We start from the raw sequence: 24,126 nt of genomic DNA on the forward strand, positions 1-24,126 counted from the left end.
CATGCAAAAGTATCTTTGAGTGTGTTTATATAAACTGTTTTTTTGTTGTTGCTGTATTCCATTAAATGCTGCTGCATTTATAATGAGGATTATTATTAGGTTTTATTTCATCACATGTCCAGTAAGATAGAATAGCGTCAATGTGAATGTAGCACAGTAAAGTGGAGGACAACAGGAAGGAGCGGAACTCAAGATACACTACGTTAGAGAAGGACAGATCCAGACGGGAGGAAAGTAGAGGACATAAGTATTCCAGAAGGAGGGGTAACAGAAAGAATTGATGCAAAGTGAATAGGGGATGTCATTCGGCATATAGTCACTTTCTTTTTCAGTTTCTGTGTCATTGTGAGAGGGTCACAGTCATGCGTCTCTTCTCAATCACTTGGCTGTTTTTCATTCAGTAGTCCAGAGGAAAATTGCTGTGTCACAGGATAATGTGTGATAGCGGCGTCTCTCCCAGGCTGACAGACAGCCGTGTATGCAGAAAGACAAGATAAGCAGAGAGGAAGACATGCCTGAAGGTTTTGGGCTGGCAGATTGACCGACATCCAGACACACAGCTGTCCGTCGTGGCCTATGCATATTTCCATCATGTTTCCAGAATACTACTGATGCTTTTCTTTCTAGGTGAAGGTAAAGCATCATGTTACAGGATAAACGTTCTGGAGTACACCAATGAAAGAGACTCATTTCTATTATCTCCTGAGATAATAGAAAGGTGACGGCCGGATTGTAGTCTCCGAGACGAAATCATTGTTTGACAAATAGTGTGGGTAGAGAGAGAATTAGCAGATACAGCGCTAAATTTGTTTCCGTGGTGGCTCTCGAGAAAATTGAATACATCTTGTATAATTCAGCCAGCTGTGTGCTGATTGGCTACCTGCAGGGTTTCTCCAGCCCATCGTTGGCCTCTCAGTACCACTTTCCAATCAACGTCAAGCTGGCCCGTTTAAATTTCCTACGGTTGTTATTCTGTGGCTTGTGTGCTCGGTTTAGCGGTCGCTTTCCCCAAATGAATGCTGCCGATTGTGCTGATGATGATGATGATTCAATTAATGTGAGCAGGGCAGCAATTTCTTTGTCAAAATGACAAAATGGCACTTTGATTATCCTTCATCGTGCAACTGTCGCTCTGAAAACCGTCATTTTTGAATGGGTCCATGACTATTGGACAGAAATAAAGACAGACCCGGTAGAAAGGCTTTTGTGTCCTGTGACAATATTGTGTTGCCCTCCTCACAAAAAGAGACAGATTGACGGATGGACCAAACTCCACAGTCAGTGGAAAAAGTGCGGCGTCCTATGATAGAAATCATATTACCGTCCCTCACAGAAAGAGACTGACAGATGGACTGAGACAAACGGAGAGGAAAAAAACGAAGAGAAATCAAGTCATCGGTCCCGGGGCAAGATGAGGGAGGAGAGGGGGAATGACAAAGCAGTGGAGGGTTATAGGATGCTTTAGGAGACGAGCGTGTTTTTTTTTTTTTTGTTTCTTTGACATTTCTTTGCTGACAATGTTGACGGAAGGTGCGTTTCCTTTCCTTTTTCCCGTGCTCACTGGCTATTGATTGCTGCAGATGTAAATATTAAACAGACTTTTTGATGAGAGAATTCATTTTTATGTAATCCAACCAACATTGCTGCGTGTGTATAGCTGTGAGTGTTTCTGTGTGTGTGTGTGCTGGAGTTGGGGAAGTGTCTACCTACCCACAGATTTCTCCCTACTTAAGTAAGGTATGTGGAATTGTGCGACAGCAGCTCCATCACCTTTCATTACTGTCATCATTAAGAGAGCGAGATGTGAAACGATGTCGAAATTTCTTGAGACAAACTGCATTAGAAACACACAGGGAGGTTGGGGCTGAGAGGAGAGAAACACAGCGACACGGTACACACCGGTCCCCCGGACCCCACTGTGTTCAGTTTTGTCGTCCGAATCAGAGAACCAGGTTGCATATGCTATCACAGCCATTGTTACCCACAATAACTCATGCCCATGGAAGCTGATTCATGTTTACAGAAGCTCATTCATAAATATGAAACTAAATCTGCAATAACTGACTTTTTTGGCGTCCTTGGGGCAAAAGGGAGCAAGCTGTAAGCACAGTACTGATGTATAATAAATATGGAACAATCAATATGACAAACGTGTAGCCAAAAGGGTTGCCTGTTTACACACCCCATATATTCGGGGCAATATTAGCATTCATTTGGAGTCTTTTTTTCTGTGCACCTGGGAACAAAAGTCCTCTTCTGGAATGTCTAAACAGATGGCGTTTCAGCTGCGTTTTTTTTCTTACACATTATTTTTACTAGTGCCGTGCCCGTTTAAAACATGCCTGTTCAGAACGGGCCAGATGCTCGGCCTGTGGTGTTCTTGCTTGCTGAATGTGCTCATACAAACAACTTCAAACTCGAGACTGTGCCTCCTTTGGTCCTGAGCAATACACCTGCCACAACATAGTTGTGTCACTCACCTATAGGTCTGGCTACTCGCAGTCAGAAATACTGGTGAAATACACTTAGCGGATATTAGCTGCCTGCTTTGACATAGCAGGGTTATTTAATGAGGGGATTTAGTTAGTGGAGGTGTTTTGTCGGCGACAATAAGTTAATATGGCTAAAGACTGAATATCCTCTTCGATTTTCGATACTGTATGGTAGTATTGCGTAAGTGTTACAGTACATGTATTACAGTGAAGAGATGCAATTTTCTGAACATACCAGACTGGTCTAGCTGTTCTATTATTTGCCTAGTCCACAAAAGCAGGTGAACAAATGCACAACATGTCTCAGTTTCCTCTTGGGTTCAACTTGCTCCGACTCACAAAAGCAATGTGGCACAGAGAGTGGCACAGTGGGACAAAGCAACACAAATGTGTGAAAGAGCATGGGAGGTTGTTAAGGGAGATGTGAATGGAGGAGAGAGGGTGAGAATAGCGTGGGGAAAATGGGACATTTTGACGAGAAATGGAGGGAGAGATGGAGGAAGAGCGACAGACGGTGAGGTATTTGACATGAGGCGACCACAATCACAAATGTCTTTGAGTCACAAACATGGATTCCCTTTGCCCCGTTGCTCTTTTTCTAGCTTTCTGTCGAGTAACCAACTACAAACAAAGCAGACTAAGATCGAGAGAGAGGACTATTAATTAAAACCCTCCATTCTAAGAGAACATGAATAAAAATGCAGGTGTTGCAAATGTATGTCAAAAAAAAAAAGAGATAAACAGGGTGAAATGGATATAAACTAAACAAATCTATTTTCTCAAAAACGGTGAGGAGCTCATTTGTGTCCTTAATTTAATTGCAGTGACTGACCAATAATGCTAACATGAGCTACAACCCTGGTTGCTCACTGTAGAAGCACATTCGGGTTGCATGCTCTTGAAGTTAAGGGATCAACGTCATTGCCTTTCTGTCTGACTGGATAAAGGTACTGGAGATGTGTACAGACGGCAGGGTTTAGAGCTTTGAGGAGAGACAGGACAGGACACCTGCGGGGGCGTCGGGACAGAGGTGTAAATAAGTGAAGAGAGGAATGGAGGTTGGGGAGAGACGGCAGGGGAGCGAGGGAGTGAGGTGAGGTCGGGGAATGAGACGAACAGCGATGGAGGACGCAGGCACCTTTTTGATTGCTGAGAGACGGATGGGAGTGAAAATAGGATGTGTCGCATCCATGTCGGAATAGTGTAAAAGTGCTTTTTATTTAATTTTGATTTGGCAACTTTTCACATTGGGTGCAAAGCCCCTATTGCAAAGGGATAGGGTTGCTAGAACAAGTTTTCTTGTGAAGAAGTTTCTGTTTTTGTCTTTCAGCCAGAAATGACACCACACTTTGCTATAACCACCCATTGCCTTGCGCCGTATCATCCAGCATACGTGCTATTGCTGCTGCCGGAAGCAAAATGCTTCTTGCATCATTGTCCTCGCAAATAAGTGTGTGGAACAACGGATGTTAAAGCTTCGGTGCACCAGGTTTAGGTTGAATCACCGTTGTTTGACACTGCATTGATTGGCAAAACTGCCGGTCATTTATTGTAAGTGAGAATGTCAAGTTGATTATTAATTAAACACTTGTTGGCGGTAGCACAACTGAGCTGACCTTAACCAAACACTTGACATTCTTTCAAAGACAGATGCGAGGGAAAGAACAAAATAACTGTTGAGGAAAGCGGTGAATAGAGAGAAATGGTGATTAAGTGAAAGGAAAGCAGACTTAAAAAGATAATTTTCCCTCGTGTCTCCTGTTATGGACAGATAAGAAATAAATGAAAGTATAAAACTACAGTGGATTGAGGAAGCGAGTGAGGACAAGACGTGATTTTAGAGAGTAGAGGAAGGTGAAGGGAAAAAAAAACATTGAGGAGACTTAATTTTTCTCTTTCTGTCCCTGTTGATAGAGTACACTTAGGTTTAGAATATTTAAAAGCCCCACAGAAAGACTGATAGAAAAATATGGAAAGGCAGAGAAGGCGGGACAAAAGGAAAATGCTCAGCTGAATACAATAAGTCAATAGATGGTTGGCTGAAAGTACTTTTCTGATGACAAAGCTTTTGTGGAGTGAACAGGGGGCCGGTGCTGAGCAGTCGGTCTCATGGAGAGACTCTAAGAAAGAGTTGGTCACACTGTCAACCTCCCAAACGTCTCTGCCTTCACATCTATTGTTGCGTTCCCTTTTAATCAGAGCTGAAGTCGACTTCACGTCCGATAAAATTCACGTACAGTGTGGACTACTGTAATTTGCGAATATGTTTTTCTCACAGTTGCACTTGCGTGGTTTGAATGTTAATGAAGCCAATGGTTTTGAGAGTTGTTTTCCTGCTTCTATCTCGTGGATCTGTTACTAATGAGCCAGCGTTCGGCTTTAAATCCAAAACCAAGTTGGAACTTTATTCTTCTCCGCAGCCAATCAACTCGGGAAGGTTGTACTAACTCTTCATTATCTGTCACCCAAACCTTTCTTCCTTTGTTTTAAATAATATTTATCACGTTCAGAACTGTGATTTTACAATTCTTTGCCTTTTTACCCATCCCTTTCTTGCTTAGCCCTCCTCCATCCTTTCTTTTACTTCTTTGCATTGCATTCTTGATATTCTATTGATCTCCACCATCCCTCATTGCCTTGTTCCCTGTTTCTCCCCCCTTCTTCTCCCAGTATCCTCCTTCTTCTCCCAGTATCCTCGCATCCACAGATTATATTAATATCAACCCTCATCCCCTTTTCCTCCACCGTTGCGCTCCCCTATTTATTCTTCCCATTGATCCCATTACAGGCCTTTGAAAGTGTGTGACTTTAGCCGTAGCTGTTTCTGTTAGCCAACAACACTAGCATTAGTGTCGGTGTGCAGACTGTTGCTCAGTTGGGCACACACTCACACACACACACACAGATCACGTTATGAAATTCCAACAACCCCGTACATGTTAATCATGTTGTCAGACACCCATAGTAAAATACATCTGTCTCCCCACACAGACCTAGTGGATGCACAAAAGACTATGAGACTACTTACAGACTACTAAGCTATAAACAATGTTATTCACTGAGTCAGAGCCCGCTGCACAACCAGAATGCTAATGCAGCACCTGATGAGTCACACGCTGAGTTTGTTAAAGTGACAACGCAGCTCAAAACATCGCTCAGGTGAAGCCATGATCTTGATTTTGTTATGATACGACATGTTTCATAAAGAAAGAAAAAATGGTGGATCTATGAAGGAGTCGAGAGAAACTTTTTGTGGTAGTGTGTGTGTGTGTGTGTGTGTGTGTGTGTGTGTGCACATGGAAAGACTTGTGAGTCTGTATGTGTGAGGGAAAGGGAAGGTGGAATGGAAGACTAATGTGGTGTTTGGAAATGGTATTGCTTCCTCTCTGCGGGTGTATTCCTCATTTGTAATAATTTGATCACCTGCTGCTAACTTACTTCTTGATTTTATTGAAACCAGTTCATAGCCAATACAATGTACAACCTTAAGGTCACATTTGTACTCATCGGCTTTGTTGGTAATTTCTTCAAACTCTGTTGATGTTTTTCCTGGAATTATCCTCCATTTGCGTCATCATTTCTCCGCCATTTGAGTTCAGTCACCTCCTATAGCAACGGCACAGCGACTGTTTGTCGTAGTCGCTTTCTATTTGACGGTGTTAACCTGTTGGTGGCTGTGCCTTAACGGCCATTTAGTGACGCTTGGGAGCACAAAAAATAGATGAGTGTAATGACTCACCATCTGCTGCGCTGTTGTTTCACCCCCGAAACAATTGTTAGGAATGTCAGAATACATTTGTGTTTTTTCCTGCTATGTGAAGGCACAGGGACCGCTGTGGCAACAAGCTGTTTGATTCTCACAATTAGCTTCACTTTAATCAGCAGTATACTAAAAACAGTTCCAACACAGCTGCAGAGACATTTTGAGAACACAGGGGAAAAAAACAGCTACTGGCATGTATGACTCAAGAAAAGGTGCAATCACATATATATTGTTTTGTAATATATTTTGAGATATCCTGGCCCACGGTTGGAGCAGCTGTTTACTATAGCCGGTTGCAGCGCAAATTAAGGAAATGCGCTGAGTGAGGGCCAACCAGCGGTGGGGAGAGGATACTCCCACAGCCAGCGAATCAGTAAAACGCATCTGCATTCTTTTAAAATAAAAATCAAGAGAACAGCTCATTAGCACAAGATCCTTTTTCAGATCTCGGATTGGCCAAACCTCCACCGCAGCCAATTCAAACAGCTGGACTGTGCAGCCGTTGAAAATCTGAATCTGAGAATTAATAATGTTGTTTTTCAATTGAAATTGTTTCAGAGTGGTATTGATTCAACTCTATATCAATTTGTAAGACCATATTAGTAGTGTTGCTGTGTAAGATAATCCAGTCCATTCCAAGCGTGTGCATTTCCAACGATTTTTTAAAATTAATTTATGTTCAATAGACTTACACAACTTTCAGGTCCAGGTGCTGAGTCCCAAAAAAGATGTAGCTAGATTCTGTTTCATAAAGACTCGCAACACAAATCACAAAATCGACAATCAAAGCATGAAATCGTGCACAAAACATGAGAGCAGCACGTTTACATCTTGCATTTACTCTTCAATCCCCCTTTTTTTTGCAGTCGAGTGCATTTTACTGCTGTTATATTTATACACAATTGCATGCTTTGATTTTTTTTTATGTGCAAAATGAATTTGCACATTTAGACAAAAAGCAACCGATGGAAAAGAAGGTAACACATCACCAGCAAAGCAATATGAACAACCTTCCTCCCCTGTTACCCCAAAAGAAAGAGGCGCTAAGCAGCAAAAGAAACTGATGTTGGTGGGTTAACGTCTTTATTCACTTTATTTTGTCATGATGTGACTGTCGACATTATGCTATAGGGTCATTATGGGTTCTATAAATCTGGTAATAATCTGTGTGTGTGTGTGTGTACACATCACTTATCCCGTTGAAAGACCTGATGGTGCCATTATGACATCAGCACAGGTGTTCCACGATACCGCTCGCATCCACACACCATCTGACGCTGATACATAATGTAAAATGCAAAACATGACCGATTTGAAGTGGCTGCCTACTGAGCCGATGATGAGTCTCTCGTGAGGGGTTACGAGCTCACGCGGAGTAATAAATCACAACACGCTCGTGCACACATACGCGCATACCGTGGCAGTTGAGGAGCACTGAGGAGTCCTGGCTCCAACAGAAAAAACACACACACAGGCTCTCTGCAGCCACGGCAATAGCCGTGAGCACTTGAGCCATGTGTGTGGGCGCGCATTGATTTTGTTTGCCCCCCGGGGAAATTTGTCATGCCTGTGTTGTCTGCAAAAAAATATGTCCCCGTATCAAACACTTAACCGAAACTTATTTCATAACCGGAATGTGCAGCTCAAATGTTTTAAAGACTTCCTAGCCTCCAATTTGCTGCTAAGTTGTTTTTCCATTCAACAGATTTAAACGCTCTGCGCGCAGATCTGCTGACTTATTGCATGATGCATGAGGCTCATTTACAAGTGTAACAATGGGAATATGTGCCTAATGGGGGGGCGTTGTTGGGGGGAATACCTGTTTGAAACTCAGACATGCTCCGACTCATGAATTGACACTGGCAGGTGGGAACACTGTGTTTTTTCACTGTGTGTCTGTCCTCTGCCCGTATTTGTGGATCTAACAAGACTGAAATGTATGTAAGTGTAGCTCTGCGTGTGTGTTTTGAGGAATTCGTGACATTTGCAGCTCCAGTCGGCAGTTGCACAGTGGGATGCAGGAATGCATACGTGAACACCGAGCATGAATGCTGGCAGGTGTCGAGTGCTCATGTTGAGAGACACACACACACACACACACCTACACACACCTACACACACTATCGTGTATAAAACTCAACAATGAAGCACTGTTGGATAGCACTTTTGTGTAACGGCAGGGAGAGACCAAACGGAGAGGAGAAGCTGCAGGTGGCTGGCTTGGATCAAGTAGTCTGGTGCTTTTCCTCCAATGAGATACAAGAGAGACACAATATTTAGGTTGCTGATGTGATTTTGGCGGTCTGAGGAATATATTATTCAAATAACAGACCGAAGGGAAATACGTGTGAGGCATGTCAGAAGCGAGGCGTGGCGTGTCAGAAGCGAGCAAAGTGAAGGAGACCTTACTGGTGCTTCGGCTATGTTTATTGAAGAGGTGTTTGGAGAGGAAAAGGTGAGGGCTGAAGAGATGGAAAAAAAACTATCTATTTGCCCAATTTATCTCTGCTTCAAATACACAGTCGGTGTATCATGCACCACTGTTTGGGTGCATGAGAAGAGGTTTTCCTCTAGTTAGAGGAAATGGTGCATAGTTACAGAATCATTTCACGACAAGTTCATAGCAGACCACCTCAAGGTGTCACTCGGAGAGAACCAGGACATTCTGATGTAGCATTTCAAAATGAAAGCCCTTCAAAATCTCACTCATGAGACAATTTGTCTAATTTCAGATTAGATTTTACATCACAGAGGTTCCCTGAAAATGATAATCTGATTTCTTTACGAGTAGATAAGCAGTGACTACCCCATACTGATTTCGAAGCCTGGAGTAATAATTGATCCCAGATAATGAGCAAAATAAGGAGGCTTTCATCTGAACTGTCTTAAATAATGAGAGTATTGAGCCACAGGCTTGAGATATTTGTCCCTCTATTTATGTCAATTTGTTGGATTGATCTCACTTATACATTTTTAATTTGTATTTCTGCCTGTAATTGTCAGTTTTGGCTGTTTTTAAAAGATTAATAAAAAATTGGTTGGGAAAGCCTTGGTTTGTTTTAGTTTGTTTTTCCTGTCAAAATGTCCAAAACGGGAAAAACAGGATGCACTCGGTGTTGCTTCACCTGTCAAATCATCGGCATCATTGCTAGATTTGAGTTCAGGACATTCAAAAGCAAGTGGGGACAGATGGCTGCTTGTTCTGTGTGTGACTGGCTTTGCTATTGTTCCAAAATGTATGATATAGAGCAAAACAGGTGTGTGTGTGTGTGTGTGTGTGTGAGATAGTGTGAGAGAGAAATTGATAATGTTTCAACAGAGATTTATTAAAGGCTGTAGCCTCGGGTCTCTAGCCTCCAGCCCCCTGGACCTCGTCACCTCTCTGATATTGCCAGTGGTTGTGTGTGTGTGTGTGTGTGTGTTTGAACGAACACAGATGTTACCCCCAGCCAGTCGTGTGTCTGCTCATGCCTCAAACACACATTTCCCCCACATTTCCTTAAAATTGGCACTGCATGTTTGTGTGTGTGTGTGTGTGTGTGTTTGCACTTATATTTGTGTAACTACTGATACTGGCACCACCACCTCGATCACATACCCTGTCCTCCAGCCAGCCCTCCGACCTTCTCCTTGCAGCAGTTGCAGATTCATCGCTACACTAAATCTTTCCTCGACTTAAGTGCAGCCTTTATTAAGGTTCCTCTTGAAATTTAAATTGACTGAGGCGGTGGGATGGTATTACAGCTCCTGCCTCTCCAGCAGAGCTCTCTGTGTCACCGTGGTTAATTCACTGCCACCCTGAGCGTGTAATACCTGCCGGGGTGAGAGGGGTTCAATTGTAGGCTTCCATCCCGTATTTCCCATGTTAATGTTACCACTCTGTAACACTGTGAACAGAATGTCTGACTCGGTATGTGTGATATGGTCATCAGCTACCTAAGCTAGCTTGAGTCTCCATGAGTCTCTGGCAGATATTAAGAGCTCAGTTATTTATAAAATTCCTCCAACTTAATGGTCATATTGTTGAATTGCAGTAATAGCTTCATCTTTCTAAACCAGTGGCCAACGTTGTGAGGGTTTGATGACAGCAATCTAAGTTTAGATGGACAGTTTAAAAGGGTTAAGCCGCTCTGAGGCAGAGCTATAGGCAATCAATATCTTCAATCTAGTGAAGTGTAATCCAGACCTTCATCTCTTCTTGGCTTGTTTGCTGCAAGTCATGCTATCCTCAACTCAATTAACTCACCGTCATGCCTCCAGATTACAGATACATCAGTTTTAACCAAGTGCCACGTTTAACTAATAGTATTGGTTTTCCATTTTGTCATTTTTTAAATATTACAGCAGGTTTTCTGTACAGCAGGTTTGGTTCAATTTGATCCATTTATGTATCAGAAGACATCAATCTGTGGTTTAACATGATAAAGCAAGTGAGAACACTTCTTTATAACATTGAATAAGGAAAGCTTACACAGTATTGATTTACACTTCATATTTAAGGCCCTCCATTGTTGCTTTGGAAAGAGGGATGATATAACCGTTGTCGGTCTGTTTGATGTATTTGATGCATTGGTGTGTGCCTGTGATATTTCTCTGTGCCGAATGAATCCTAATGACTTTAGTGACTTCTGCTTTAGAGCAATTATCTGGTCAAAATGGTTTACGATCAAATACCTTCAAAACTAATGGCAAGTCCCCTCAGCCTTGTTGCTCGTGCTCAGAGGTACAGGGTTCCCTGCTGCAAACTGGAGTCAATTATTGAATTACATTAACTCAGTACCTCATGTGAAGCGTCAATGGAAACCTAAAAAGAACCAATGACTCCGTTCTTATCATCTATTGAAGGTTTATGTTGGTTTGTGTTGTTGTGACTGGATGTGATCTGTTTTTATTTATCTCTAACATTTCATGCAGCCGTCTAATTGTAATGATTTATTCAAGTATGGAATGACACACGTGGACAAGAAGGGGTTAAACGGAGCCCTGTACTGTTCTGTCATTTCATCCCAGTTTCTTTCTTTGTGATGCTTTTCCGCCTTTTTCTCTTTCTTCGCTCTTGCCTTCATCAATCTCATCTTTGTCACTTCTGTTCATTTACATTGTGCATGATAGTCTCTTCCCATTCTCTTTGTCTTTCCTCTTCTATCAGTTGTCATCTCTCTCTCTTTTCTTAGCCTCCGGGCTTCTTTTAAACGCTCTTCTGATTTCACTGCTCTTGCTTTCTCTGCAACTCAGATCCGTCTTGTGCCTTTTCCAAGAAAGTCTGCATTGCCTCGCCCCCCCCTTATCAATTGGTTGTTTCCCATCAATTATCTCAGTTTCTTTCATTCATCGTCTCTTCTCTGCCTCCGCCTCTCCTCCCATAGTTCTCCTCTCACCCGAACTCTTTAATTTATGTTTTTCTTTCCCCTCCCTCCTCCTCAGTCTCTCGTGCCTCTGCTAAACATTCCCTCTCATATATCTCTCTCTCATCTTTCATTGTTTCTCACCTGCATCTTCTTCATTTTCTTTGCTCCCAATAAATGTTTCTGTGTCATCTTGCTCCTTGCCTATACCTCTTATGCTGTGTTGTTTCTCTTCTCTCTCTCAGACCTTTTTTTCCTCATCTTTGTGCTCTTGTGAAGGATCCTCCTCCTGCCTACTTTCCCTCACTGTCTTTCATTTTGTCTGTCTTGTTTTTGTTTGCTTGTCAACAAACAAACTACAGGCTGCTCTTCTTTTCTCCGTGAGGTGGAGAGCATGCACAGGGTAAAGATGGCAAAGGGAATATCAGTGTCGTTTATCGGCAATTAAAGTGTCATCTCTGAGACACAGAGACGAACAGTGAAGTGCGATATAGAATGAGGTTGATGGCTCTGAAAGCTTGTGGTTTTCTGCACTACCTGCATTGTTTGATCAAGGGCTTTTCTCAGCTATATAAATCTGTTATTTTTGGATTTTCCAATCAAACTCCTTACATCTCACTGACCAGGTGGTGCGTCAGTCGATACAAACGCACACACTGTGCTGCCAAACATTGTTCTAACCCCACGGAACTATAATGTGAATGAATGCAATGGAAAAGAAGCACCTCGATTGAAAGTTTAAGTTTATTTATTTACATAATTGAAACAATAAAATAAAGATGAACAAACATAACAGGGATAAATAAATATCACAGAGCAGGAAGAGGCAAAAAGCCAACTGAGCTTATTTGAAGCCTCCGCCTATATAATATTAAAATGTTACAATATTACAGAGAACATAAAATGAATATGCATAAGATATGACTATACGTAAAATATTACTGACAAGATGTTTTTACAAGGTATGAAATATGATGACAATATCAATACATTACAAAAGAAAATGTATTTGTCCCGAGTAGTTATTTAGTTGTTGTATTTAGTTTCTGTGGTAGTAAACTGCTAAAAAAAAAAAAAAAGGAGCAAAAGTGGAGTCGGCATGAAACAAGACACAGAGGCAGAGGGCCAAACAGTGAGAGGACAAAGAGAGACAGATGGACCCGGACAGAGCCCAGGCGACAGGGTTAGACAGACACCCAACTCTCAGCCCCAACAGTCGTCATCCTGGTAAATTAACTCTGCGAGGTCCCACTGTGCCAGTCCCCTCTCCTCATTAGACACAGACTCAGCCCCTCTGGCTGTTAGAGGGGCTGAGAGTCAAATTTTAAGCAAGTAAACAACTCTCTAGGCTCCAAGTCTGTGTGCCTTGCTTCTCGAGATCTCTCTCCTCTGATATCTCAGTCAGAAGCTGTTGCTGCTCCATCCCAAAAGAAGATGTTCTCGTCCAAACGAGATTGAATGCAATTAATTTATGTTTGTGTGTGTGTGTGTGTAATTGAATCCCCATCATCGACCTTCACTGAAACGGTTCATGAGTGTGTTTGTTTACATTGACACATTTTTGTGCGTTAAATTCATTTAATCCCTGACTGTAATTGTGTGTGTGTGTGTGTGTGTGTGTGTGTGTGTGTGTGTGTGTGTGTGTGTGTGTGTGTGTGTGTGTGTGTGTGTGTGTGTGTGTGTGTGTGTGTGTGTGTGTGTGTGTGTGTGTGTGTGTGTGTGTGTGTGTGTGCGTGTGTGTGTGTGTGTGCGTGCGTGCGTGTACGCACAAATTCTACAACATACCCAATCCTCTCTTTGACACTGTTGTGTGTGTGATCGTGGATGTGTGTAACAGAGAGGCTGTCTATGTGTGTAATGCAGTGGGGGTTAATTAGCTTCTGACCACTGCCATCTATCAACCTAATGCTCAGACTCTGGCCCCGACAGCTCCATTACCGCCAGACACACACACACACACACGCCCCATGACGTGTGCACACACTCATGTTCACACACACTATTATGTATCAAATCATACAGGTGCTTTTAGGCAGGTTGACCATTTAACCGAGATTAATAATTTTGACCGATTTAATACATATGTGAGGGAGGTTTAGCATGTAGTCACCAACAAACCGTACACACACTACACTGCTACACTCACAGCTGTAACATATCTGCTAACTTCATACTCATCGTCACACACGCGTCTTAGTAGCCTGTTTTGCGCATGCACTGCTGCTGCTGGTGAATGATGGATTTAACCTGGTTATCCATCGGTCGTCATGCAGCACTTCAAACACAGCTCCCCTCCACGCTAGGTACTGATCTTGTCGGTTAACGATTAATGATTGGTTAACGAGGGTTGGCGATCGATCAGAAAATAAATAAAATCGAAATGAGTGTCCCTAATAACTTTCTTTTTCAAACAACCACAATTAGTTATGAACATATAATCAGCCCTAGAAGCCAAATATCTTTTCCCTTCGACCTTCCAAGTGGCATTTCAAAAGGTCGCGTTTAGCTGCTCATAGATTTCTTTAGCTTGAATGCAGATTACAGGCTGCTGATTATATAACATTCCTCACTACGGAGCAGTTTCACTAGATGCATTTCAAATTTCCTCCACCGTCATTTTGTTTTTACATAATATCCATGTTTTGAATACATTCTTCTTAGTTTCACTGTGAGAATGAGTGAAACTCCAAAGAGTGAATTTCCTCAATTTTGGTCCTCGGCAGGAAAGACGCACAAAAAGCCTCTGTCCCGGATCATCTATCAGGGGTATTTCTTCAAAATGGCTGGTTTGCCATTAAGATAATATCTCTTTGAAATGGCTGGTTTACCTATTCAACATGATATGAGGTGATGCGGAAATATATCACAATTTCAAAAAGGCCTATTTTGAGATTGGTTGAGATGATATGCCATTTTTTTTTTTTTTAAGTCGGTTCCCAGAAAATAGGTTTGGTAAACACGGTTCTAGGATGTCGGCCGGTATTTGCTTCACTCACCACTCAGAAGGGCACTATTTAAGAAATAATGCACTTTCTGCCCCTCAGAAAAACGAGACGTCATCAGCCTACTGGTGTGCATTGATTGTTGTCGTGGAGAAACATATTAGTTTGTGCTCTTTTCAATGGCCTTGCCTTGGAGGGGAAAACGGTTCAATTAAGAATTAATCTGCTACATTATGGCCACGGGACGTCTATTCAGTTTTCATGGTGGTCAATTCTTTACTTAAGCAAGACCAAAGACTTTATATCTTTCCTGGATTGACCGATTTGCGGATCAATGGCAGCCACACTACATGGAATATATTAGCTATTTGTTCTTGAGGAGGAGTATAGGCTTCTTATAAGGTTTAGTGCAGAGATGCGGGGACTAAAGTGCTGGTTCAGAAGCTTTCTGACTCTGCTAAGAATAGCGCAAAAGGGTGAACACTGCAGTGCTGAAAGCCTTTAACTTTTCATGCACAGTAGAATTTTGGAAATCTGGACCGCCTTGGGAACATATTCATCAAATATCATTCAATAATAGAGGTCTTGATGTATCAAGTAACTGAAACAATACTTTGCCCCATTCATAAGTGTTTCTAGTGTTGATTGAAACTGCACATCAGACAGCACACACACACACACATATGCGCACACACACATATTCATTAGAGCAAATGGAATTAGAGGGATTGGAGGCCTAATCTTCTTCCCTGGTGATGTGGGGGAAGCAAGCTGTTAATTTCCCGCCTCTAACTACAACTCCGAACATACTTGCTTTTAAAGCGGATGGAGTCACTCACGACTTTACAGCACATGAATGATTTACAACACTCGCATGCCACACGCCATTAGACGTTCTAGATGCGTGTCTCGTGGGGCTTTTCTGAATGTGTGACTATAAGAAATATATGCAGGAAATATTCATTTTTAGAAAACACAGGTGTGGTTTTGGAAGACATTTGATCTGTACCCGCAGCAGATATCAGATTGTCACTGAATCTGTTTTCGTTCCCCTCCGCTTCTCCTCCTCTTACTCGGTAATGACTCTGGAAATATGACGAGAGGATGAGCGCGAGGTTGTACACAAGTGTGTACGTGTGTCTCATTTTCTAAGTTTCCCAGCTGTTAGAGTGAAATAACAAAAATATCAAAGTAGCAGGTTGCCCAGGTCACAGGGTGACTTTCCCATCGCTGTTGTAAACAGACAAATCTGTTATTCCCCCAGCCGTGCATTCATTTCTCTTTTGAAATGGATATTCCCCTATTTAGATACACATAGCGAGTAAAAGGACACGTGAAACAGGGGAGTCACACACCAGCATGCGAATAAACGAATGCACATTATTGACAAAAACCACAAACACATGCACACAAGTTGTTCCACCAATTGTTTCCCTCTGCCGGTCCAGCTTTTGATTGAACTCGTTCTTTTTATTTGTTTCCTCGCTATCTTCTATGAATTATGCAAACACGTCCTGAAGTTTGTGAAAGTTTGCTGTTGTATTCCCCAGGCAGAGAGGACCAATAACACAACTCCAGCGTCCCAAGCGTGAACTCCTACCAAGTTCCCCGAGAGAAATGGGAAGATTATTAAACAGCAGAAAAACAAAGGAACAAAACAGATTTGTTCCAAAATTAGATATCCAACAAAAACAAATGAGACGCCGTCCGCTAAGTGTGCATCGATTGCTGTCTTTGAAGAATAATGTATTCTCTTTTCGTCCTTTCAATAGCCTTTGCTCGAGGAGGTGAATGAATACTGCTCAGGCTAAGAATTCATTTTTCTTATTCATGCGTTCAACGAAAGTACAATAGATTTTTTTGTAAACATGCTCCTGAAACAAGGAAACCACTTCTGGAGATTCAGGTCTATGTTTTATATATATTTTTTTACACCTGCTTCAGCACTTCAGCGCCACCAAAGAGGAACCATTTAGGAGATCCTGCAAAACTCAGGATAGATCCCTGACCTTTCAAAATAGCAGAGATGAGTGTAGATGCAGGATGGCAGCGGCTTCAGATGACTCAAAGGGAATAAAGACAGAGAGTGATGGGCTTTAGAAGCATTCCGGTCTCTCACACACACACACACACACACTGTCCTTCTCAAATTTGTTCAAGCGGTATCAGCGTGTTTTGCTGTGCTCAGCAATTGCAGACATTTATGTTATGTTTGTGTGTGTGTGTGTGGTTGTGTGTAAGAGACAGACAGCTGACACACCTTACGTTTGGGTTTAGATTGGCAGATAAAGGCTTTCTTCCAATGAATGCCAATGAGACGTCTGTTCAACGTCTGTGTGTGTGTTGGCAAGTACAGGGTCTTCCCTTGCTGTCCCCCTCTGTCAGGGGAAAAATCAATCTCACTGTCACCCATCTAACACCTTCCACCTGTTACACCACCTATCAGCAGCAATACCTGTCTGTGTGTGTGTGTCTGTGTGTGTGTCCTGTCTTTCTGTCAACCTCTGTCTCTCCTTTCTCCCATCGGCCTGTTGTGCTTTTCGTCCGTCTGTCTTCCCTTCTGGTCCCCGCTGTCTCTTTTTGTGTCCGTCTACCTGTGTCAAAGCGTCTTCTCGCTGCTCCTAATCCGTCGGCCATGACATCGCCGGTTTCCCCTTTTTGCTACCTCTCCATCTCGTTTCGCATTCTGATTCCCAATTATTTATCACTTTTGCCTTTCTCTCTCTCTCTCTCTCTCTCTCCTCCATGCTTGTTCGTTCTCAAATTGTTTGTTTGCTTCTTTCACATCTCTGAGCCAACAATATGTCTGCAGTGCTGCAGTTGAATTTGAACACTCGTGTTGGCAACTTCTCCTCACGCCCCAGAGAATTATTAATCACAGCGATGCCGCGGGGAGCGGGAGGCATTTATAACTCTCTTCTGCATATAGATCCCAGTAAAACTATGCATGAAGGCGTGGAAATGATGATTACTATTACAGCTTACCTTTAGTTGTATTTTTCTGCTAGTGTGCGAAGGAGTTGATTCTGATAATAAATATTAAATTGAATTGAACCACAGTCGTCTTACCTCATGTTTCAGTCTGCAGACTCTACAAACAATTAACATAAAATGTGTCTTCTTTGCTCTCTTCCCCTTGTTGTTCAGATCCCTCAGATAAGCTACGCCTCCACGGCCCCAGAACTGAGCGACAACACGCGCTACGACTTCTTCTCCCGCGTGGTACCGCCGGACTCCTACCAGGCCCAGGCAATGATGGACATTGTCACGGCGATGGAGTGGAACTACGTGTCCACGCTAGCGTCGGAGGGAAACTACGGAGAGAGCGGCGTGGAGGCCTTCGTCCAGATCTCCAGAGAAACTGGTAGGAGCTCAAACCGTTAGTGATACGTCGATGTTGGGTGGTTTTGGGTGTAGACCAGTGGTTCTCAAGGTAGGGTCCTGGGACTCTCAGGGATCTAGGGATGGGGCTCCCGGGGAGTCCTCAGGAATGCCATCTTTATAGATTCATCTCTATAAGACTGACATTTTTCGCGCTTTCACAGAGCATTTGGTGGTCTGTCGCTCTAGTGTCGGATATAATTGAAATGGACTCTAGAGAGAGCTGAACGCGGCCCTGTATGATACATGATGGGTGGCTTTAGCCTGTAATTTGAAGAGAACAATAGAAAGAACAGAGTGGGAACCTGTTGTTCGAATGTCTCGGGGGAAACTCCAGGGAAAATTCACTCTTTGGGTAAATTGCAGGCTGTAGATTTCAGGCTGTGGCGAGTGAGCGGAGACGGACAGTTATCACAGCGAGCATTTGATTGACAAGTGCTGCCGTCTTCTTAACTTTCTTTTTTATCTCTGTATGTTTGTAATTTCTAACAATGCTGCAGGCTATTGCATTGCAGTCGATGTCTGAAATGTTGGCTGCTCTGCATAGTATGCCCCGGGAAATTAGCGGCACATGCCCTGAACATGTGATTACAAGAAAGGTAGTACGTATATCCTGGAGATGTACAGGTGAGTGACAAATGGGATGAAGCAACTTCAAATGCCGTAGGAAAGTGTTGATCTTTCATTATGTGGTGGCAAGAGAGATGAGAGTAAATTAAAATAAGTGAGAGTGACAGAGATACAGAAAGGGAGAGAAACGCACAAAGACGGGATCACTTGTCGGTTTTGATGCGAGACTTAAAAGCAACGGTCCCCGTGGTCATCAGAGCATCGCTTGGGAGAACGCCGCCTCAAATCAGTTTGTGAAATCCTATAAGTGGTGTTGACAGATCAAAATGCTGTCGGGTTCCCTGTTTATGACGCAAATGTTTATTGAAAAACGGATCACGTTGGATGTTGACAAATATTTACAGACTGACGAGACTAAAGACACGTGAATAATCCATCTGAGAGAGTATCAGTCGAGATATTTCTATTTTTACGCTCCAGTCTCCTCCTTTTGCTTTTTGGGCATTGTTTGTGAGCTGATGTAGAGATGATAGCTCCGCGTATGTCTATCGGTCCATCCCTGTCTCTGTGCGTGTTTGGAGCCGGCTCGCCCCGGGGCCGTGTGCTGTGGCAGTCAGCACATAGGCTAGATGTTTACAGTGGTGTCAGATCAGTGTGTTTGCCTGAGTGTGCGTGTCTGCCACTGTAAAGGCTGAAGCAGTCCTCGGCAGTGTGTGTATTTTGCGTTTTGGGAGTCAGCAGCTATCTTGCCCTCTCTGTGTGTGTGTGTGTGTGTGTATGTGCGCGTGTACGTGGGAGGGCTACATGCTGTGACAGCAGTCAGTCAGTTGTTTACTCTGCGGCACTGCAGATGTGAACAGAACCAAGAAGATGAAGGGATGGGAGAGTAGAAGAAAAAAAGCAGGGTGAAGAAGAGGGCCGAGGAGGGGAGAGGAAAATGTGACCAAAGAGGGAGAGTTCACTGTCTGTCTGTGTGTGTTTGTGTGTACATTAGAGTGGTGAATCGAGCTGTAGAGTGTGAGAAATAGAAGGGGAGTGACAGAGAATAGAAGAAGAATGGGACAAGGAAGTGGGAACGGTGACAGAATAATGATAGGGCTCCTAATATAGATTCACAGCACTCCCTGCCCCTGCAAAACCTACACACACATACACACAGATATATACGCTCGCATTCATACGCCCACACACACACACACGCATACAGAAAAATATAGGGTGACACAGGTGGACATCCACTCATACACCCACGCACACACATGCAGAGCCACAGGGAATTTGTAGGTGATTCATTTGTGATTGCAGTGTAATGATTGCAGCTTACAAGGCACTCTGCATACTGATACCAAACATCCATATTAATTGGTGTGTAATTCTGTGTTCACTGATGATTCTTGACAATGTGTAGGGCTGCGCAGGAGTGTGTGTGTGTGTGTGTGTGTGTGTGTGTGCATATTGATTACCGAAAAGTTTCAGAGTAGACGCTCAAGTCTTGTCAGCATGAGTCAGACGGTTACAGGATGTGTGTGTGCGCATTGTCAGTTACAGGACCAGTTTGATTCTGCCCAGTCATTCCTCTCTGTACTTGTCTTGTGCCTGTTCTTATGTAATACATTGCGAAAGTTCAATATTTACTTCTCCCATGCGGTCTTTGAAAGGGAATATGTCCTACTTATGTTTGCTGCTCTACAGCTGCTGTTTTGTCTCCGCTCCCAGGAGGAGTTATGTAGAAAACTCTGCACAACTTATTTTGTAGCCACGCGGCAGTCAGCAAAATCTTTTTGTTTCAAAAAGAACTGCTTAAGGGAAAACTTGAAATAACACTAGATTTGAGGTTACTGCAAAAAAAAAAAAACACCCTGGATGCTGGTGTTGAAGACTTCAACCTCCAAATTGTCGCTTTAATAACAATAATGATAATAACAATAATACATTTTTTTGTATTGCACTTTATTGCACCAATAAGCTGGGAGCACAACGTGCTTTCTATAGATAGCAGATCATCACCAATACACAATATCAGGAAATAAAAACACAATAATCAGTCTGTATAAAATACAATGTATGACACGGAACTAATAAAATTAACTTAAAATCAAGTGGTGCATAACTTTAACTTCACCGCACCGCTTTCTGTATTGGCACTGAATAATGGAGTTTAAGTGAACGCAATTTGACTTGGAAAGTCATCTCATCCCGTGTTTATCCAGCGGTGCAATTGTAAAAAGAAACATATTCGCAGTTTGCTCATCCGTGGCCACATCCTGAAATATATTCACCATGACTTTTACAGCGTACGCCGCCTGTGTGCTGTCACCCCCAGCCATGGCTTTGCAGTCATGCAGAACTAGTAACAGACACAGCTCAGTGAGCATGGGACCCAACGTGTTTACTCATCATTAGTAACTGTTCACATACTGTGCGCATAAATGTAGCGTTTTTTTGTTGTTGTTGCCTTTTGTACACAATAAGCCGGATTGGACCGGTGATTAAAGGTTAATGAACAAATAATGTAAAGGGCAACTTGCGGGAGATTTGTCGGGGAGTGGTTTCAAAAGGTCATGCAGGACGGCAGTGGTCCATTTCTGGTGGTAAAATGTGCATCGTTTCACGTGTCAAATGAACGAGACTACCAGCGATGGGAAATCTTGCTCTTTTCTGACACTTCATTGATTCCCTGAAGGGGAAGGTGTTTTTCCTCGCCGGTAAAGCCAGAGTGTAAAATCAGAAGATCACTAGTGTTTTTTTTTATTTTTATTGTTCAGTCTCCCAGCTGAAGGACGGTCTCTCTCCCTGTATGCCACACTGCCGTTGATTGCGCATGGAAATCGGCAGCATATGGCGCTGAATCTTGCCACGCACGTGAGATTGCAGCCTCCTATATATCGTGCTGTGTTTGCAGCATATGGACCACTGTACTATAAAACAAGAGGTGGCAGTTTACTTACCGAAGGAATCTTTTAAATCAAGTCACGGCCCCTTTCTCCTTCCAGTAACCTTCCTCGCCTTCCCCCATGGAATCCATCTGGGATTACAACTACCACATCTACATTCAGCCACACTGCAGGCAGAGGGGGAGAGGCCGTGTGTGTGTGTGTGTGTGTGTTGAGTATCAAGACAGAAGGCGGACTTTTTGTCAATGAGAGAGGCTGTGGGGTGAATCTGCGGGTGAGGAAGTGAAATGAAGGAGTGAGAGTGAAAGAGTGTGTGTGTGGACTGACTTCACCGGCTCAGAATAGTCCCCTCCCCCTGACACTGGCCGGTCTACAGCTCTGCAAGGCAGTAATGAAGAAGGGAAGGAAATAATTAAACGTTTATCTCCAGATTCATTTAATTAGTTCTCTGGCTCTAAACTAAGCTCCCGCCTTTTTGCTTAGCTTTGCCTCTTTAGTTCGCTTTCAGTCCACTCCCCCCCCCCCCCCCCCCCCCCCCCCACAATGGAGCCGGCCCTCGTCATTATCCGAGTCTTGCTACCGGCTTATGCCGTTTCATTCAGACAATCGCGCTTTAATTGAAATGCATTGTGATGCATAATGACACATCGAATAAGTCTATTTATAAGCCTGTGTGCAGTATTCGCAGACCACACTGGTGTTGGAAAATCACTTCGCTTTGCATTATAGAAATGATACTTTATATTATTATTATTCATGAGGATATTGAAATGAATAAGGACCTCTGCTACACAGTTGCAGCACCACTCTTACAATATAATGATGTTGGAAACAAATTTGATGATACTAAATTTCAGCATGCATTATAAATATAATCATATAGACTGAGGTTGTAATTAAAGAGCCGGGACACAGACTGATGTGTTTTACACCTTGTATGGATTCTCAAACATATCACACAGTGCTTATGCTCAACACAAAGTTTTTTTGGCAGACCCACAGCTTCACAAACACACTCTCTAACTTACAGTCAGCTGACAGCGTGTCTCCCCGGGTCGATTTAGCTCTCTGTGCCTTGTCCTTGATTACACTCCCCTTATGACTGATACTATTCATCAACACACATACAGACACATACACACACACACACACACACACACACACACACACACACACACACACACACACACACACAGGGAGCACCAACATCAACCCATCCATTTGTAACTAATTACACCAGCCTTGGTTTTCATCTCAAGGTGAAGCCGTCTTTGTCGTCTTCATGAAAGGCCCCAAACTCTCAGAAGCTTGTAGACTTGTTTATGCTGTTGGTTTGTGGTTTGCGGTCTGTTCGTCCTTGTAAAATGGAGCTCTGGTATTTCTAAAACCTAAATATATGTTTTTTTTTTCATGTCTCTGTGTGTACTTTTGTCCACGGTGAGTACATTGACTGTGTGCGCCACACCGTTGCTTGCAGCGGAACAATACAGTATTTGCTTTGCTTGCCTTGTTGAAAATGGTTTGTGTGATTTTACTTCAAACTATAAATTATCTCGACGAGATCATTAACATCTTTCCAAATCTCCAGATTCTATTATAATCCAGTTTATGTTAGCCTTATGTTGCCAGTCTCTCACCTGGGTGGAATTGACAATATCTATTAGGAGTTAACAGCCCTCTGCAGATGGCATTAGTATTGCCAGAGGACATCCAGAGATGGTAATTATTACCTGAGCAGGGCTGTGAATTTCATCCCATCCAGCTGAAATAGCCATTTTTTTAGCAATTTCCCCCAGCCGCCTCGATATTAAGGCCAACAGAAATTACCTTTTTCTTTTCCAGAAAAACTCTGGGGTTGCCTGCGATTCTTCATCAACCTGTGAAAGCACCTCACCATTTTCAGCCACGTCTCAGTGATTACTAGTGGTCGGGGATTGCAGGAATAATTAGATTTGCCTCCCACAAAGCAGTTTTTGCTGATAAGCAGTATGTTACGGAGCAGATTTCAAGGCCCTGTAGCCAGAAACATAAATCTGCCTTGTTTGAAACTTAAACTTGACGATATTATGATTCAGCTCGGAGTACACCGGCGGGCAACAAAAGCTCACTTACAGCGCAGAGTTACATTGCAACACATTTGATGGTGTCGGCCATGTTTAAATGTGCATTAGTGGCCGTACTGTACGTCCCTCTGTGATGTACATTTGATGTATAAAATTCCTTTTTGCTCCAGCGGTTTGCTCAACAGAGTTGAGAACTCCTTCTATTCCCTTCTGTCAGAGTTAGAGCGGGTACTGGGCACACAGACATCCAGATAATGGGAGAGAAATAGGGTATTTGTGTGTGTGTGTGCGTGCCCTCTTATTTTCCGTCTCTATTTGGCCTTTTCAAGTCCACCAAGAGATCTAGGAGAGAAAAAAAAAACTCAGCCAGTTACTGCTAAGCCCCAAAAGTAATTTCAGCAATATTACTGCACCGGTTGGTACACAAAGGTGTGTGTGCGTACATGTCCAGGAGTGTGTGTGTGTGTGTGTTTGTGCAGCTTATGTTTGCAAGGTATATGTGTGTTTGCACCGTGATTTCATGGATCCATGTTTGTTTATGTGTGCATATGAGTGAGTTTATGTGTATTCATTTGTCAGTGTGTGTGTGTGTGTGTGTGTGTGTGTTTTTACGGGGAGAAAGAATCTGCCTGCGCAACTTAAAAGCACTTTCAAGCCTCTTCACCGTTCTGCTCCA

The 24,126-nt window shown here is 42.9% G+C and overlaps 1 protein-coding gene across 1 annotated transcript in view; it reads left to right on the forward strand.

Annotated features, from left to right (window-relative positions):
• The window catches only part of grm8a (glutamate receptor, metabotropic 8a), a 185,157-nt gene that overhangs the window by 48,871 nt on the left and 112,160 nt on the right, over window positions 1–24,126 (forward strand). The window contains exon 2 of the mRNA XM_076111791.1: window positions 17,690–17,906. Coding sequence (XP_075967906.1) covers window positions 17,690–17,906 — 217 coding nt within the window. The remainder of the gene's footprint in view (window positions 1–17,689; window positions 17,907–24,126) is intronic.

This window comes from Anarhichas minor, unplaced genomic scaffold (genome assembly GCF_050575085.1).
Source record: "Anarhichas minor isolate MPS153535 unplaced genomic scaffold, ASM5057508v1 ptg000045l, whole genome shotgun sequence".
NCBI lineage: Eukaryota > Metazoa > Chordata > Actinopteri > Perciformes > Anarhichadidae > Anarhichas > Anarhichas minor.